Raw genomic sequence first — 19,658 nt, 5'->3', positions numbered from 1 at the left:
TGAAACTCTTTAAGGCTGAAATTGGACAGGGCTGAAATGTCAGGGTTGGCTAGAAGCAGGCTGTGTAGATTCCCCCTGGAGCCCTCCCCAGCATTTTGAGTTATTCAATTTGCTTGTTTTATGGCACTCTGTTGGAGTTCCCTGTAATTTAGACTGCAGGCAACTTTCTCAACTAATTGATGAAAGTTTTATAGCCATTCTGCTGGAATTTTGGAATGGATCTCTGCTAAGCAGTGTGTTGGTGTTGCAAATTAGTGCCTGCCAGAGGGGCCACCCTAGCCGTCAAACTGACCTCTGTCCCACTAAATGGCCAGATTGGTTTTCTCCCTCTGTTTGGCTGGGCTGCAGGCAGAGCTGTCATTTCTGACAGATGCTATTGGGGAGTGGCTAACATCTTCTACTCTCAGGCTTCCTGCAGCCAACTGGGTTCAGGGGATGGTTATCACAAAAATGAGGGGAGAGGCAGCTTCCCAGGAGACATTTGGCCCACTTCAGGGGGAGGATATCTTTCCCTGGCACTAATTAATTTGACTCTTCCTCCACAGCAGTTTCAGCAACCTGCTGTATTGTAGACACCATCACTGTGGCCTAGTCTTCACTTACCGGCTGGTCCGGCGGCACGCCATCGATGTTCTGGGATCGATTTATCGCGTCTGGTTAAGACGCGATAAATCGATCCCGGATCGATCCCGGAAGTGCTCACAGTCGGCGCCGGTACTCCAGCTCGCCGAGAGGAGTACGCGGCGTCGACGGGGGGAGACTTCCGGCCGCGTCTGGACCGCGGTAAGTCCAGACTAAGGTACTTTGAATTCAGCTACGTTATTAACGTAGCTGAATTTGCGTACCTTAGTCCGAAGTCCGGACTAAGTGGGGACCAGGCCTGTATGGTGTCATGGGACAACTGCTCTTTTTGGGGAATTAGGTCCTAATCTGCCCGATTGCTTTATAAAGGTTGCACGTGAGGGTGATTGACTGCCCCAGGTGGGTTATTAGTAAACAAGCACCTAGACCCGATAAGCGACCCAAGATCAGTTGGAGGGAACTCCAAAGGGAGATAGGAGGCTCCTATGGAAGGGAGATACATAGAGAAGCCTGAGCCAGAGGGTTGAGCAGGGACCCTAGAACAGGGGTAGGCAACCTATAGCACGCGAGCTGATTTTCAGTGGCACTCACACTGCCTGGGTCCTGGCCAGCAGTCTCGGGGGCTCTGCATTTTAATGTAATTTTAAATGAAGCTTCGTAAACATTTTAAAAAACCTTATTTACTTTACATACAACAATAGTTTAGTTATATATTATAGACCTGTAGAAAGACACCTTCTAAAAACGTTAAAATGTATTACTGGCAAGCGAAACCTTAAATTAGAGTGAATAAATGAAGACTTGGCACACCACGTCTGAAAGGTTGCTGACCCCTGCCCTAGAAGGTGAGCTCTTTAGGGAACCTACTGAGATGGAGAGTATGTAAGAGTGGCTTCTGGGTAGGGGAGAACTGCAACCAGCAGGCATCCAGGAGGGCCTGGTCTCAGCCAGGGATCTCCCAATGCTGGCCTGAAGCCTGGCCTGGGAAGGATCACCCATTGTCCTGGAGAAGAGTTGTAATGGACCAATGTCCCCAGACTCCAGAGTAGGATGTTACTTTGGTAGGGGAAAGAGACCTAACACCATAGGAAGAGATTGGAACCAAGAGAACCCTGGAGAAAGAGCCTGGGTAGAAGTGAACATTGGATTCAGGTGGGGGACCTGGACTAAGAATGGGATATTGGTGTGAACGTTTTGTTTATGTTCTGTGTTGACTTTTCCATTAATAAATGGGATTTCCACAGGAGGTGCTCTTTAGCACTTAACTGGCTGTGTGGACTTGTTGATAACTGATTTTCCTCTCACCCAGGGTAAGGGCTCATCTGCAACACTATATGCTTCCTTGCAAGGGGGCACGCTGGGTGAGACTGGAATGGTGAATATGGCTGCTAGAGTGATCAGGGCGAGAGGAGCAGAGGGATGGATCCTGCAGTAATTTATCTGTAATTTTTTGCCTACTATCTTCCTATCCAAGAACAAGCATCTTTTTCTGAGCGAAATAAGAGGGTTGAAACCCCCTTCTCTCACAAGAGGCCTGAGGTAGGGGTGCAGTCCTGAGCGTTTGTGCAGAACAATCTGCTTCTGAAACTCAGCTACATGGTTCCAGGGTTCCCCCCCACCCTGAAAATATTTTCCGCATTTTGATCAGTTCTACTCAGCATATCCCAGATCCTATTTGTGCCCTGGTGGTATGTTCCACACTAGCACAGTGTGTGTCAAGTCCTCTATTAGTAGCTGGTCCATCCGAGGATAACAGCCTACCACTGCGACCAGCTAAAGCAGTCATTACTTTACCTCAGGAGGTCTGAACTGTGCTGAAAGTCCTAGGGTTGCATGATTGTGATCTATGCTGGTGGTGTTTGTTACAGTGGCCTGAGCATTTTTCTTTTTAGCCAGAGGTATTTAGGTGGGCATTCTGCACACTGAGAAAACAGTCTAGAGTGCCATCTCCACTATAACCATAGGGCCCCATCCAAGGCAGAGCTATGCAAGTTCACCAACAGTAGTGTTTTCCAGATAAGTTTGCTAGTTGCAGATTCATGTTCCACCCAGATGGACTGAGGGTGAGTGGGTCCTTTTGAATAAAGATGTGATGTTGTCATTTTTTCTCTCTGCCATGTACCATCACCTTATTGGTTTAATATGACCTGTCGAGAGCTTGTGTCACCTTGACAGACAGTGGGCAGTTGCTTCAACAGTGGAGGAAATGGATGTTCATACATCTGTGATAGGAGCCTAGAATATGTTGAAGTTAATCTTTCTACCACATACTCTGAAAACAAGCAGTTATTTTGCACTGTACTCTGAAAGAGCTGCCTTTTTGTGCCAGTCAGACTTTAGGTATCAGGGGGTAGCCGTGTTCGTCTGTATCTACAAAAACAAAGGGTTATCATTTTCTTTGATGATCACACAAGAAAAGAAAATTGTATTGAGATAAATAGTTGCCTAGTTGCAGGTACACAGACACATTTGAGTGTCATAAAGGCTAAGTGCCATACAGTTTGATATACCCCTCCTGGCATATAGAACTATAGGAGAAAAAGACACACATACCTTTAATGAACAAAATGTCACAGTGGAGGATTTTTTCATTAAACTTTTCAGACTAGGTTAATGTAAAGTACTTCAATAGAGAAAAAAAGGGCTGATTATAGTTATTTAATTGACTGTTCCTTTTATTTTAGGGATAGAGGATTTCATTCTCTCAGATTCAGGTATTTGGATTTGGAGCACGGTAAAACTCAACTCAAGGAAGTCACATTTTTGTGCCTTCAGATTTCTAAAATGAGAGTGTTGGGATGCAGTAGAGTTACGATCTTAAATCTGCCTCACTTTTTCATTTTCCTGAGAATGATGGGGACTTTCAGAGTTCTATATAAGAGGTTAAACAAGTAATCCACACAGAGATCCTTTGAACACTGACCAAGCATTATGTTTACAAAGATCAGTAGTGGATACTATTGGTAGTCAGGATTATAGCTTTAATCCAAATGACATTCGTGTCCAGTGTTAGATGGCTGCACCGTAGAAGGCAGAATTGAAGTCATTTGTTGTTTCTGCAAAGGCTGTTTAGAAGAAGAATCCATACCCTTTAGACCAGCTTTAGTCAGCTGTTTTTCAGAACTGTAGAGCTTTCCTTCTGCCATTTTATTGAAAAAAGAACAGGAGTACTTGTGGCACCTTAGTGGTGTTCTTTTTGCGGATACAGACTAACACGGCTGCTACTCTGAAACCATTTTATTGAATGCATCCTGAGATCAGTAGCATTTTTGAATGAAATTTGTGATCATCTGGCAATTAGAGGTTAGGGTCTGTGCATCAGTAAAGATGTAGATTACATGAAGCTGATTCTCCTAAGTAGCTGATGGATGAACCCAATCAATCCTGCTTATAATCTTCCCCTCATCCATTTCAGGTGTTTATACATTTTTGTCACAGGTTTTCTTTCTTTGGTATTGTCTATTCCATTTCCTTTGGTCACTGCATCCATAGCAGCTGTTTCCAGGTTACAGTATACTGCTGAGCATCTTATTCCCATGATCTTGAACTGAAATGAGTTGTGTCAAGTGCCTGGTTAAAGCTTAAGCGTGATTATGACGAGAAAAGGATAATGATCAAGCAATAAACTTCAATAAGGCAGGCATTATCCCCTCTTAACAAGCCCCTTGTGTGAGGTACATAAGAGTTCCACATGCTAACAGAGGGATTGTAAAACACATTGAGATGATTGTAGGATAATAATGCCCATCTCCAAAGGACTTGTAATTATTTTAAAATGTCCAACTTTTTATGTGCCTAAAACCCATTCTGCACTTAGCAACATAATTTGGTTTTTTGCTCTCTGCCACTAGAATTTGAATAGGCAACTGATGATACATCTGTAAAACATGATAATGTTCAGATGCTCTAATTATAAAAATGGGGGCAGCAGTAATTTCCATGCTAACAAATAATAGTAACTTCAGCCAGGCTCTCTTAACTGTTCACTCTGCTATTCCTCAAGCAATGTGTTTCCTTAATATACATATCGGAGCATTCTATCTGTCAAATCACATCCTGTATCTGATCATCATCTTAAAAATATGTAGATCATCGTTCCTTAAAAATACAAGCCACCCTCGCTCGGTGTTGACAAATTTTCCATCCAAAACACTCTCTCAAGTCTCTTGTTCCCGAATAAGGTTGTCAAAAAGGTCATAAGAGGCTGACTACAGCAGTAAGTTGGAATATAGAAAAGAAGACCCTTTTCATTTCAGCATCACACTGACATGTCAGAGAGGCAGGGCTGGTTATGATGGTGGGCAATCTCTATAGGGCGATGTCTATGTCAGTATTTCTAGACTTGCTTAATGACCACCAGTTTTGTTCAGGAGAAATGAGTGCTGAGGCCTATCTTGTTTTTCTGTGTGCTGCATTTCCTCCAGGAAACTTAGATGCTGTCAAGAATCAAGACGTGCAACAGAATCATTCTCTGGGCAACCTAATGAGCACAGCTGGTCTGTAGTAGTCTGCCTGATTGACTGGAAGGGTCTGCAGGCCAGCAGCAGTTCAGCAGCAACTCAAAGCATTCACCCATGACCGTGATAGCTCCTGTACCTGCTTGTTCCCTGCTCCTGCCTTACCTCACTCCAGGTAGCCTAGTTCTCACCCTGGGCTCTGATTCCTGACTTCTGATTTTGGCTCTGACCATTGGCCCTAGCATCTGGCCTCTGACTACTGTTCTCACCCTGAGCTCTGATTTCTGACTCCTGTTCTGATGTTGGCTCTGACACCTGGCTTCTGACTCCAGCTAGCAGTTCTGGATCCTTCATAAAACTGAGTGGGCCATGAGGCCTGCCCCCTCTGTGGCTCCGCCCCTGTCCCTCCCAAAGGCACCACCCCTGTCCAGGCCAGAAGCTGGAGCCTGGCCGGGGTAACAGCCTTCCAGGCCGCTATGGAGAGCCCTGGACCCTCCACCTGCCCTCATGGGCATACCCCGGGGGGTGGGGACATGGGTCGGGGGCTGCTCTTGGGCCCCCCACCCAGGTCAGATGGAGAGTCCAGGGTTCCCCACAGTGGCCCAGGCGGCTGTTACCCCGGACAGGCTCCAGCTTTTGTGCCTTTCACAGAAACATGGACCTGGAAGAGCAGTAGTTCACCATGTTAACAATCTGTTGGCTCTTATTCAGAAGCTAAAAAAAGAAAATGCAGCAAAAGCATCTAAAATGGTCAAAATTTGTCCCTGATGCGTCTCCATTGATTTCTGTGGAGTTACAATAAGGATCAGTTTCCGCTATTTATGTTTAGAATCCAAGGTGAGATGTAAATGAAGGAGATTTTTGACTTCCGTTACTCTTTACTGAAGGGAGGGGGCAGAAATATGGGGGGTGTTGTTTACCCAGGTTTATATTTTCTCATTTATTTGTCTCTACAACTCGCAGAACATACACCGGGTGTAACACAGAGCAGGTTTATTTCAGGAGCAAGTAGCCTCTCTTTGTCATTGCAATTGAGAGAGGCTTTCATCCACCTTCTAAAGAAAGAGGAAGAAAAGGCAGTAATTTGATACTGAGGGAATTATTTCCAAGAGAATTAGTACTTTAGAATAAAGCCAGTAATATTCTTTGAGTTTGTTCACTTTTTGCCTTGTATTCGCTTGCTTAGTCAACTTGTGAATGCAGGCAATGTTTGTGCAAGTGTATATATAGCCAGATTCTCTGGTGGTGTGAACTGATGCAGCTTCCCTGAAGTCAATGGAGCAGTCTACATCAGCCCATGTTTTTAAACATCTGCATAGATTGGGTCTGATTCTCCACTCACCCCAGTTTAACTCCATTGAGTACAGTGGAGTTGTTTCTGATTTATACTGATGTAAGTGAGATAAGAACCAGGCTCAGGATTTGTCTAGTGGTATACTCCAGAGAAGGCAAAACCACCAGGGGCTGCATGCCATCCATGGGCACTCTAACCATATAACATATCCTACACTATAAAGAAATGGCTGCACTTGCTGGTACAGTGAATCTTCTGAGACTGAATCTTAATTGGGCAATTTTGGATGTTGTTACTCAATGGCTTGACACCAAAATAGGAGGATCATCCCCAAGGCCAGCGGCAACACCTGTTTTCATTCCCTGAAGTAACTATTACTACTAAAGCCTGCCAAGTGAGAAACCACTTTGTCTTGGAACACATTGTGCCAGTTGACTCATACAGTTACAATACATAATCGAATTTAATCTGACGGATTTTTCCAGAGCTGGGACATTGTCCTTTATTAACAAACAAAACATTGTGTGGTAGGTGATTAGCTCTGTGGCTATGAGAGATTATGAAGAATTATTGCAGAAAGTGATGCATTTCCTATTATAGCTGCTTGTTTTGCACTCAGTCCTTTAAGCTTCTGCAATAAACCTCGTACATTTATATATATATTTTTCTCCCACCTTATTATTTCTGTAGGTGGGCCACCCCCCACTTCTGAAACCTTAGCCTCTTCCATGCTGCTTATGTGAAGAGGAGAGAGAAATCCATTTAAATGACTTCTTTTGTGCTTTGACAGCAGATGGCAATTATGAAACCTTTAACTTCCTCATAGACTCATAGACTCATAGACTTTAAGGTCAGAAGGGACCATTGTGATCATCTGGTCTGACCCCCTGCATGCTGCAGGCCATAAAACCGTCCCTACCCCTTCCCTGGACTCTGCTGTTGAAGTCCCCAATCCTGTTTTTAGTGACTGCAATCGGCAGAGACCCTCCTGCTAGAGATCCCTGCCCCATGCTGCGGAGGAAGGCGAAAAACCTCCAGAGGCTCAGCCAATCTGCCCTGGAGGAAAATTCCTTCCCGACCCCAAATGTGGCGATCAGTAAGACCCCGAGCATATAGGCAAGAGTCTCCAGCCCGACCCCGTTAGCCATTATACTATTTACCCACCATTGCTTGGCTTTCCTTGACTACTATGTTTTACCATTAAACCATTCCCTCCATAAACTTATCTAACTTTATCTTAAAACCAGACAGGTCCGTCGCCCCCACCGTTTCCCTCGGTAGGCCGTTCCAATATTTCACCCCTCTGACGGTCAGAAACCTTCGTCTAATTTCAAGTCTGAACTTCCTAAGTGCAACTTCATTGACAGTGCTTGTCCTAGTGCTGTTCTAGCTTGCAAACTGCCAGCAGCAGCGGCAAGCAGCTCCTTTATATTGACAGTGCTCTTATTGAGTACCAAAAAATAAAATAATCTCTCCAGAATCTTCTTGATATTGCAGTTTTTAGGTGAATTTTTAAGGCTTTCCTTATCAAAGCTCTGCTCTTCCATTTAGAAAACCTAGATTCTTCTGCCTTTGTTTTGCCTCTTACATAAACAACAAAAGGTTAGATCCTCCGCAATACCAGCCTCAGTTAATTTTTTAATGTTATACGTTTGTAGGTGTGTGTGTGTCTCTGCCATGTTTTCCTTAATTTTTTTTTTATTTTGCTTTTTCTGCCTCTGACTATCTTGCACCTTGCACTCGGATCTGTGATTCAGACAATACTATAATGCTTAATTGCTGCTTGGGAAATTTAGGGGAAAACTTCCTTTTGTGTCTGTCCTTCTCTCTGCCTTGCCAGACACACATTTTTAAAAAAATCCTTGTCAGCATTTTATAGTATAGGCAAATCCCACTTCCCCAAATCTTTTCCATTTCCCTGTTCCGTGCTTTAAGTAGCTCTGCGTACCTTTTTGGTGGGAAAAAACACTTAATTGACAAATTATGTAAGACTGGTGTAATGTACATTTACCCCCAGTCTAAGGCCTATTAGTTAGAGCATGTCTACACAGCTCACGGCTTTGAGCCTTCCAGCCCAGGTCAACAGAGTCGGGCTTGCAAGGCTAACGCTAGTGCTCTAAAAATAGCTGTGTAGATAGCACTTTGAAGTTGCGGCTCAGGCTGGAGCTTGGGCTCTGAAACCTGGGGACACAGATGGGCTTATGGTGCCACAGTTGTGCAAAGAGTCCTCCATGTAAATGAAAATCAGGCCCAGAGTATTTTTTTTGTTGTCAATAGTGTACAAGCCTTTTTTGATAGACAAAGCAGATCAGTGACAGGAAAGCATAAGGAGAACGAACGTGTGCACTTTTTGAAAGCAGATGTTATTTTATTACCCCTGCTTTATTCTGAGCTGGCAGTCAAGAACCAAGTGCAACTTTATGGGTTTTTGAGGTGGTAATATCTGAACATCATAAATTGCTCCTAACTATGTTAATTGTCATCACTGTCCACTAGTATGAGGAGATGTCATTGTGGAAACAGATGAAGTGTGGCCTAGTTGGGAAGCTAGGATTGGTTCCCTAAATATTACTGCTAGTTCTGATAGTGACACCCTGTGGGACCTTGGGGCAGATGGTTTAACCTTTCTGTGCCTTATGTTCCCATCTGTGAAATGGGGATGATGATATCTTCTTCAAAGGTATATCTTGTGGCTTAATTTATCAATATTTGTAAGTTCTCTAAGATTCTCAGATGGAAGGGGGCCCTGTTCTAAGTGCAAAGTATGACTGGTCCAAATCCTGATTCTTCACTTTTGTACTCCTTTAGTGGCACTTATTATTTTATTTATTTGTGTTATAGCACTTAGGAGCCCCAGTCATGAACCAGGACCCCATTGTGCTAGGCACTTTACAAACACTGAACAAAAAGGCTGTCCCTATCCCAAAGAGCTTACCATCAAAGTTTAAGACAAGAGAAAACAGAGGGATGCAAAGAGACAATATTGTATAAGGAAACAATGAGACAATATTATTTAAATAGACAAGTCAGACACAGGGTGTGGGAAGGTATAGAAAACACAAGGCGAGTGAACAGTGGGTGGCGGTAAACGGCATGTTAGTTCCACAATTTTTGTTTATTTGGGGAGCACGGTTACTTAGGAGGCAATCAGCTAAATGGAAAGAGAAGGGAAGCGGTGAGTGGGGCAGGGTAAGGCAGAGCAGAGGGTAAAGAAGGGCATTGTGGAGTGAAGTTGAAGTGAAGATCCTGGTGAGGGAAATGGAGGGTTGGTGCAAACAGCCAATCAGCCCAGGCAGAGAAAATCAGAGAATATTCTATAGTCTTGACTGGAGTGTCCAGAGGCCCTGCTTTGGCTCCTTCTGCTACTACTGGCTGGACTTTCAGACTGGCTGCTCTTGGCAGTTTTTCCGCAAGGCTACGTGCTGAGGGCAGAGCGGGAGGTCTCCCCTGCACAGTTCTGTGTCCAAAGGTATTTTAGAGTGAGGGGTATCCCTGGTTGGGCCCCATTTTCACTACTCCCCATAGTGCAACTGTCCCTGCATTGGCTGCTTTTGCTCCAACCAGCTGGAGTCTCTGGCTGGCACTTCATAGAGGGAGCACTCCCTGGAACCTCCCAGAGTAGCCAAAATGCATTGCAATCTTGGGGTGTGCACTAACAAAAGTCCCCTAGGGGACTGTTCTAACTGATATAAATTAGAGCAGTCCTGAGGCTTCTCTAAATTGTATCTGGAGTCAAATCAGTCCCAGGCTGCCTCCAGAGTCATGGGTGAGACCAGGAGGTAGCAAAATGGAGCTCAGGTGCACCTTAGTATCTGGTTATGTAGGAAATGTAAATGAGAGAATGGTGTATATAGTGTTGGCGAAGAAAAGACAATAAGGAACAAGAAAAGGAAATGGCAAGGAACAGCTTTTTCTGTTTTGGGCTTGCCTAGATTTGGTTGTGGTGACCTTGAACCAGTGTTCATGTAGTGCACCCCTTAATAAAAGTGCCTACTTCCTTTAGGATTAGCTCTCCTCTAAGCCCATGATTCCAGTCCCATACTTTTTCTGCGGCAGATTCTATTGGAAATCTCTCAGATGTTACAATTATGAAAACCACATAAGAACCTAGATAGAATGAAGATAAGCTCATTTTAATGCACTGGGAGTGGCTATTTAGTTACATTTCCCCATTTTCTATCTGTACTGATTTATTTCCTTTCCCTGGGCTGTTGGATTTAACATTTGTTAGTAATGACTCTCCCCTTGTTGCCTGTAGCTCCCACTACTCCAGTCTCGCCAGGTCACGCTGCAGTGTAACTCTGTCTCTCCTGTGTATTTGCTGCCCCACCAATTTTGGTGTCCTCTGTAAATTTGATCATGGCTGAGTTCACACCACAGGAACAGCTGACAAAGAAATGATCACATGAGGTGCGGAGAGAGGCTTGTATTTTTGTTTTTGGGTTTAGAGTAATTGGTTAAAAAATCTCTGAAAGTCCTAAAATAATCCGAGACTAAACTGGAATTAACTGGAAGCGTCACTGCTCAAGAGTGCAGGTCTCCACAGTTGGAGAATCATTGCCTTGAACAACTGGATAATCTGCATTGTTAATTCCCTCTATCTATTTGAAAGAAAATCAATAACTATGTAAAATGTGTCATGTGAAACAGTAGAATGTATCAGAGAATAATGGTTAAGAGTGTTTCTCTTCCATCCTATTTTACTTGCAGGGCTCCTCTGTCCATCGATTTAATGTTTAATTTCATTGTTGTCCATTAAGGGGATGAGAGGTCTGCAGTGTCTCAGATGGCTGGAATCCAGCATTTTAGATAGATATTTCTTCTTAGTTTCCCAATTAATTGGATTGGTACGTGGAAGGAAATCTGAACTGCAACCCCCACCCCCCTTAAATGAAATAAGTCACGGTTCTTCTTTTTATTCCCTCTCTCCTTTTCTCTGAGTGTCTGTCTCTTCATTACAAACTGTTTTAGATTTTACATATTTCTACTGAGTATTTTAGGCCAAAAAGTTAATTTTTTTTTTTTTTGGTAAAGATGGGGAAGAAAATATTACAAAACAAGCAAAACTGCATTACATGTATTTGTCAATTGACGAGTGCAAAGAGTTTTCTGTTTGGATGTAGTCATTCCCTGGAAGCATTTATATCCCAAATGATGCACCATTGGGCTGCTACATGAGAACCAGAGAGTGAAATTGACTACAAACCAGAGTGAAACTGCCAATGCTGTGCAACATGCAAAAAGTAGACAAATGGCATGAATGGCCAAGAATAAATGAGCTGTTTAAAATGTTTTCATTTTTAATAATCTCTGGAGTTTTTAACTAATTAGGCATCTTTCTCCTTTTTATCCCTCAGAAAAGTTTCTCTAAGCCTATATATTTCAGTGGCTTTAAATGCTTCCCTATTTTCTCTCTCCAGTTCTTCCTATTTTTAGCTTTCAAGAGTTGGGCAGGTGTATTACCTTTCCTCCACACCACTAGTTCGTGTTTCAGTCTTTAGTCTTCTTTCAGTATGGGTCCCCGCCTTTCTTCTGTTCTTCCTCAGTGATCTCATCTTCCTTCCAAATGCAGTATCATGGAAATCTGCTTTTGGCAGTGGAGAGCAAGGCCCATCAAGACTGATTTTCTTCCTTCTTTTGGAGAGGCTTGCTAGAGAGTGAAGCAAAGCACTCCTTCCTCCCCACACCAGTGATGTAAGCATGCAGTGTCCAGTGCAGCAATCCCAGCTCCCTTGGATGTACCACCAGCAAACAGCTACTGTCTCTTCCTCCTCTCCCATTTCCATTCTTGTCTTCCCAATAATTCTGTTTTCTCTCCTCTTTCCTCTTCTTCGAGTCTCCTTTCCTCCCTCTTTCCTACTGTTTAGCTTATGCCCAGTCCTCTCCCAAAGCCCCAGAGCATACCTACAGCATTGGAGGGCTGTGCATTTATGCTTCCTTCAAGGCCACAAGAATTGTGCAGTCCTCATTAGTTCCACTCAGCTCTTGTTAGTTTCTGCCCACATCCTTCCCTGGTAATTTTATGATAGGCCTAGGATTAAACAGGCATAGAGGTCAGTCTCCCCTCTTGTCCCTAGAGGCTGTCCCTGGTAGACCAGCTTGGGGAAGTTTCTCTGGTGCTGGGTGTGGCTCAGTTGCCAGACTGCTAGTCTGGTACCTTTTACAGGGACTAAACTCATTTTAAAAATTAACTGGCTCTGTAGTTCCTCCCGCAAGTGTGAAGCAACTATTGATGGAAGTTTGAGCCAAATAAATATGTTGTTTTGTTAGCAAGAAAGTGCTATCCTGTGACTGTTCTGTTGTGACATATGTCCCAGGGTTCTACCTGACTGTGCCAGGTTTTGAGAAACCTACTCTATCTGGTGACTTTAATTTCCTTGTAAAGCTGAAACATTACAGCCTTAAAAATAAAAGTCAATACATTGAATAAGCACACATTTTGGAGGAGAGATTTAAAAATAAGCATTTTAAAATGAGATTTGTGGCAAGTAGATACTACTCCGCTAATTAGCTTGTGCATTCTTCCTATAGTACCTCTTCTTTGGCATTAGTAATGTGAATAGAGCCCATCATTTCTAGGTTGCCCGTTCAAATCCAGCCCAGAGATGAAGCACATTGGTAGAGCAGTGGAGGGATGCTTGTACTGTGGATAAAAAAGGGAACTTTGATCTTCAGGGCTATCTAATGGTGTTTTTAACATGCGCAATCTTCATATAAGTGATATTATTTAATATTTTATGGCCTATCTCACTCTTTTATTAAAAATAATAAACTACAAGATCTAACACCCATACTATGTAACCTGTTTTACATTTGTAACCTAATGTGGTGATTAGTTCATTTTCAAATGTATGAACTGTTTTTAAGCCTTAGAGCAGAAGGAGGGAAATGGTGGTGATAGCAGGGATAACAGTCTAAAACATGGAACTGACTCTTCATCTTTCAAATACAGCTACTTTGAACTGGAGAGCAGCGGCCTGAGGGACGAGATTAGATATCATTACAGATTTAATGGAAAGGCAAGAACAGAGGTGTTCCCGTACCGGATGGCAGATGGACAGTGGCATAAGATTGCACTGTCACTTAGCGCATCTCACCTTCTGCTTCATGTTGATTGCAACAGGTAAGACATTGTGTTCTGTAAATTTTTTTTGAGAAATACAAGCCATCTCTTTCCTCCTTCCTCCTTCTCTCCCCTGGGAACAAAACTGCAATTGGAGAAAAGAAAAAAGCTGTTCTATATTCTAAAATGACCGAACGCAATAGAGTAAGAAAGAAAACAAAGCATAAAAATGAAACAGTACATTGTTATTATGAACACATGTAGGAAAGGTCGATTGCTGATTGGGGACTCTTAAATATACCTCAGTGTACTGTAGGTACTGGCTGATGTTATTTTCAGCTGTGATTACATTTAAGTGTGATACACGGTTGTGCAGTCTGTTCTGTCTGTGGAGTGCTTCACTCAGCATGCCTGGAAACTTGAAAAATATATGAAGATGTTGTTTGAGCTTCTAATTTCATTTCACTTAATCAAGTGTCCTTTTTTAAAAACAAAACAAAAGCCTAAATGCCTTTTCTAAAGGGAAACTTCTAAAAGGGGCTGCTCTTCTTAAAAGTTCAGTATTGGTACCATTTATTTTCTGGCTGCCAGTTCACTACCTCCCTTTAAAAAGCTGTAAGGATTGCATATTGCCACCATTAGTGTGCAAGTCCCCCCCCCCCCCCAACCCTCCACCGCCCACCCAACAAAAACACAAGCAGGAACAAAAAGCTACCAACCGAGAAACTGCTTGCATTTGGGACTTGATTTTATGATATACTGAGCACTCATCTCTCATTGAGGTTAGTGGCAGTCAAGGACACTCAACGCAACACAGGATTGGGCATTTGAAGACAGTTCTGTGTGTGGAAAAGATAATAGATTCAGTCCTGCTTGCACTGAAATGAACACCAAAACACCCCTTGACTTCAACAGAAGCTGGATCACCCCCCCTCCCCATATGAATTTTATTGATGCTGCGCTTACATGATCTAGGGAGCATAGGTGATGGATCTAGGGGTGCTGGGGATGCTGGCTTTCCATTATACACAGGGTTTACAGTTTGGTTCAATGACTGTTAGCATCCCCACTATACAAATTGTTCCAGTGTCCCTGCAAGGGAGAAGTTATTGCCCTCTACATTCTGCATTTCATTTTAGAAAGGGAACTAGGATGTGATTATGGCCCTATTCCCTCAACAGTAGGATGCAGATCTGCTCCAGCACAGAGAGGAGAGCAGGCCATTATGTGAAAGTAGTGCAGCCTACACCCCCTGTGCTTGGGAAGGGATTCTTCTTCCTGGAGCATCCCCTGGGGTGGTGCAGCTCAGCTCTGCTCCCAGCATGCAGCCATAACTAACTACCTCTATTTGGTTCTATACTTTTGCAATAACTTCCAAGGCAATGGGAATATCTTTAAAGCATGGCTTGAGGGAAGACTGTAGTAGAGGTTTAAATGGAGAGGAAAAAAAGAGAGACGATTTTAAGTTCCTGGCTCAACTGTAGCATCTCAATTCAGTTAATTAGAGTTTTCTCCAAGTGTTGGCATGAAAAGTTTGCTTTACATCTTAACCTCCTACACCTTTGCATTCGAAGAGGGAATCAACTTTTTTTTAATTGCACCGATATGTCCTGCTGAGACTTCAGTAAATTTCATAAGAAGGTGAAAGTGATCTGTTGTGTGTAAAAACAGAGGATGCCAGCAAAGGATACTGTTGAGAACTGCCAAAAAATCTGAGCCCTCCTAATCTTCAGTGGGAGAAAAACTACAGCTGAAAGTACGCACAGAATCCTGTATTAGGTAGGGTAGATTTTTATATATAAATTTCAACGTTTTAGGATGGCTTAGTGTCCTAGACTTTGAGCTAATTCCTGAATGCCTAATAAGAAGCGGTGCCTCTACGGACTTAATCGAACAAATTAAATCACAGGAGAAGAGAATGCTATTTTATTCAATAGATGAATACTTTCAGCTCCCTTAAGATGAGATGCTCTCCCTGCTCCAATCTTTCAGTTCAGCCTAAATAAATACTGGGGATGTCTATCTAATTAAATAACTACTAGCCAAGAGAACCAAAAATACCACTCTGACTAGTGTAGGGCCTGATTTGCACTGGGGCCTCAGTGCCGCCCCCACTTACATGTGTGCAGTTTTGCGTGTGCACACCTCCATGTATCCTTTTGGTATACTAATATCATTGCATACACTGGAAAGCATTGAACATCTGTGAGGGGGCAGATGGTGGAATTGGAATGTGCAAAAGTGTCACTTCCAAATGTTAGAAACTATCACGTGCACGAGTTAGAGTATTGAAAGAGTATGTGAAAAGGAGTGTGTGTGTGTTGTGAGTGTATGTGCAGTCAGGATCAGAAAATCAGCTCTCTAATTGGTGACAAGGTTTGGCTTGATACCCAAGGGTGGTTCCTGCCTATAAAACTTAGAGAAAGGACCAGGAGGTAAAGGAGACTGAAAGCCTTTAAATCTTGAACAAATCCTCCAATCCATTTTTATACCTCCCACAGCCCTTTCATACACATCCTGCTGACTCATACTATCACATTGACACCTGGTGCTTGATTAATCATTGACCTTAGTCTTTCAAATTCAGTGTAAAATTATCCTTTTTGTATCTGAATATATGAAAGGAAGATACTTGACAATTAGTGAAAGCCTTTGCTGCCTTTTACTTTGCATTAATGAGAAGAATGTAGCGAGGTGAATATATCAAAGGCTGTAAGTTTGCCCAAATTTGTGTCATTTTAACATCTGCTATTGCCATGTCTTGATTGCTCTTTTCAATGTTCTTGGAAGACTCTCGGAGTAAGAACTATTACAGAGTCTGATATTGGAGTTCTGAGGTGCTCACACAGATAGAAAGATTTGGACCTGGGTTTTGAAGTCTGATGAAGTCAATCGGAATTGTTCCATTAACTGCAGTGGCCTTTACTTTGGGCCTTTGAATAGCAGTGTGAGGGAACAAATGTTTACACATAGCCAGTGATGTGTTACAAATATTAAGGGTTAATGGGAAATAGATATACCTGCTGACATGCCTTTAACATGCAACTAAAGTTTGTAAGGTACTTTGAAAATGAGCAACCTATAGTTTTGATGGATATTCTTGGTTATTTCCTTAATTTTTTTAAAGAGAAATAGAAATAGAAAATAAGTGGGGTCCATCTGAAAAAAATATGTTGTCTGCTCCTTTTATGTTTCTCCTGCTGGAGTAGAGCATCAGGGAATAAAAAGTGCATGAGCAATGAGAACTTTTAAATTGGAAACACAAACAAACAAAAAAACAAACAAGAAAACCAAACCAACAACATCCAAGTACAGGAATTAAAATGCCTTTTTTTTTTTTTTAAGTAAGGTTGGCTGTACACTGGCTGTCATTTGAGATATATTCTAATCTAACGCATTCCTTTGTTTCTTACAACTTTAATTAAAAAAATATAGTAAATAGTAAGGTGGGAAATCTGTTTAAAAGAGTGGATTTATTGCCTTACCTGCTGTACCAAGGTTTTTACTGGAGGAACAGAGGAACATTTAAATATGTGGTCCATGACCCAGTTCTGTTGCATTGTTTTCTTCATTCCTCGTTCTTGTCCTTTAAGATTCTGCCCAGTGGAGTGGCAGGAGCTATCAGAGATGAGGTTAATCAGGTAAAGTGTTGTGTAGTGTGCTGTAGGCATACCCAGTATCTGGCCTAAAGTATTTATTGGAAATTATTTTTTCTCCTTTGCCCACTGAAAGCCCCTTGAGTGAGTCATGAAGAATCTAAACCTTTTAGAGTAAACAATATCCCCAGATAACATGTCAGTTGCTGTCATGTCTATAAAATTATAGTTATTGTAGTCAAGGTACAATAGGGTATTCAAGATGCGTTCAGTGTGACTCCATTGCCTAGAGAAGGATTATTTTTAACCCACTGTACATAAGCAATGCTAGATAATTATTCAGTAAAGGAAGGCTGGTCTTATGGTTAAGGCAGAAGGCTCTGAGACTGTACATCTTAGTTCTGGCTGTGGTTCTGCCAGAGACTTCCTGTGTGAACCTGGGCAAGTCTATTGACTTCAGTGTTTCTTAGTTTGCCTGTCTATAAAACAGTGATATAATAGTACTTCCGGGTTTCATGGATGGGATGGGGAAGGCATTAGTATCTGTGAAGTACTCAGATACTGTATTATGGTGATCAGCACCAGAAGGAAGCCATGAAATAAATAAATAAATGTGTAGCTGTAGCCTTACCCAGCTGACATTGACAGCTCCGTTTGCTCTCTTGCAAGGAGGTAGCTGCATAAGGTCATCAAGGAGAACTCCATGAACATGCTCATGGAGCTCCACTAGTTTACAAGGGGCACTGGGATGGAGCAAAAGAGATACCTTTCACATCTCGCTGCGTGTTGGAGCATAGCAGAATCCTGAGGCAGCTGTTTTTTAGGGCATGATCTTATTGCAATTGAAGTTGGTTGGAATTTTGCCATCAATTTCAATTGGAGGAGGAACAGCATTGAAGTGTTTTTTTTTTTTTTTTTAAGGTCCTAAATAATGATTTGGCTCAGTGACTGCTGAGTTGTAGAGGTCTACAGAGTTCCAGAACTTGGTAGCAGCAGAGTCTAACTTCTGTTCAATAGAGACCGTAGCAATGTATTTTTAGACTTTGAGGCTTGCAGTGCTTTTTCATGAAACTGAAAATGTTGATAGACAGGTTCATGACTTCAGTAGGACAGGAATAATATTGTGTTATGCTTTACTATGACATCTTGTATTCATCTTCTTTGTATGCTACCGGTGTGCCAGAGAGAGGATGCATAATGGTAGAGGAAATAAGTTTAAATCAAGACTGACAAGGCTCAAATGAGTTATTCAGTCATTTCCTTAAGTGGGGAAGGAGATATATTACTCCATTCTCAAATATTATGAATTCACTTTTTACATTATTCCAATATATATTTAGATGTTAGTTATTGCACAGCGATAAACCCACACAATAGAGGTGGTTTCTTAGAGCATGGATATGGTGAAATTGTGTTTGTGGGGATTTTTCAGAGGGAATCTTTTGTCGTTGCTTGTTTCTACTTTTTTTTGTTTTGTTTTGTGTGGAGGACTAATGGCATTGTGGAGACAGGAAGGAGATCGGGGGACTGTGAGAATCACAAATGCGTATGGTTTTTCCTTTTCAGATTGTAAAAATAATTATTGTATGCCATTCAGGCAGGTAAATTTAGTTCCCAAAAATAAAGGGACTGTCCTCTGTGGAGTGGTTAGGCAGCCCATGGAATTCAGTGGCGTAAGTGGTCGTGTAGTTGAATACTGGAGCTATATTTACAAAAGGGGCATTGGGCCAGAGCTGAAACAACAGTTCTGAATACCTCCTTAAATGTCTGTTGAAAGCCTAAATCTAGATCTGAGTCCCTATTTAACAAATATTCCCCAATCTTTCTGAATGATCTGAAACCCGCAAAGGTTGGGGGTGTGGCGGGGTTGATTCTCTTTTGATGCTGATGTAAATCAGGAGCAACACTACCGGAGTCTAGCTAACCACCCCCAGATTTTCAAAAGTGACTAGTGATTTTGAATGCCTCCCTTTTTCAGGTGCCTGATATGAGATACTTTAAAAGGGGCCTAATTTTCAGAAGGTGAATATTCCACTGTCTGGAAATTAGTCTACTTTAAGGTGCTCCAAGCTGGATACCCAGAAATGGAGGCATCCTAAGTAATGTTTAGAAATCTTGGCGAGCATGTATCTAGGTATTTAATTGGCTCGCATCACTGCAGTACCTGAGCACCTAACAAACATGGATGTATAGAAGTGTTGTTATCCCTATTTTACAGTTAGGGAATTGAGGCACACAGAGATCAAATAAAAAGTCTTTGGCAGGATAGGCTGTTGAACTCAGGCATTGGAATTACAGCTGGTAAAACTAGCGTAGTTGAGATCATTATGAAGTCTGGGGAAATCCAGATCCAAATTCTATAATTTGAGCTCAACCTTAATTTGTGAATATGCCAGTTGAGGAAATAAGGGTAATCTAATCTCGTGCTTCAGGGAATAAACTGATTGCCGCAGGATTCAAGCAAGTTTTTTTTATTTTTTACTTTCCCTTTTCTCCATGGGCACATTGCTCAATTGGATAGTTGCATTAAGCTATTATTATTTTTTCTGATGAATCAAGTATTGGCCACTACTGTAGGCAAGATCCTGGACTTTATGGACCATGGTCTGGTTTGGTATTCCCAATCAAATGTTCTTTTGTACTAGTTGGGGAGGAAAGAGAAGTGG

At 42.2% G+C, this 19,658-nt stretch overlaps 1 protein-coding gene across 10 annotated transcripts in view; it reads left to right on the top strand.

The window, feature by feature from the left end:
* The window catches only part of NELL1 (neural EGFL like 1), a 435,745-nt gene that overhangs the window by 46,700 nt on the left and 369,387 nt on the right, over window positions 1-19,658 (top strand). For all 10 annotated transcript variants that reach the window (XM_065592563.1, XM_065592572.1, XM_065592571.1 and 7 more), the window contains exon 4: window positions 13,286-13,456. In XM_065592563.1, coding sequence (XP_065448635.1) covers window positions 13,286-13,456 — 171 coding nt within the window. The remainder of the gene's footprint in view (window positions 1-13,285; window positions 13,457-19,658) is intronic.

The sequence above is a fragment of the Chrysemys picta genome, chromosome 4 (genome assembly GCF_011386835.1).
Source record: "Chrysemys picta bellii isolate R12L10 chromosome 4, ASM1138683v2, whole genome shotgun sequence".
Lineage (NCBI taxonomy): Eukaryota > Metazoa > Chordata > Testudines > Emydidae > Chrysemys > Chrysemys picta.
Note: the sequence above shows the minus strand (reverse complement) of the source record. Positions and strands in the feature narration are given on the sequence as shown.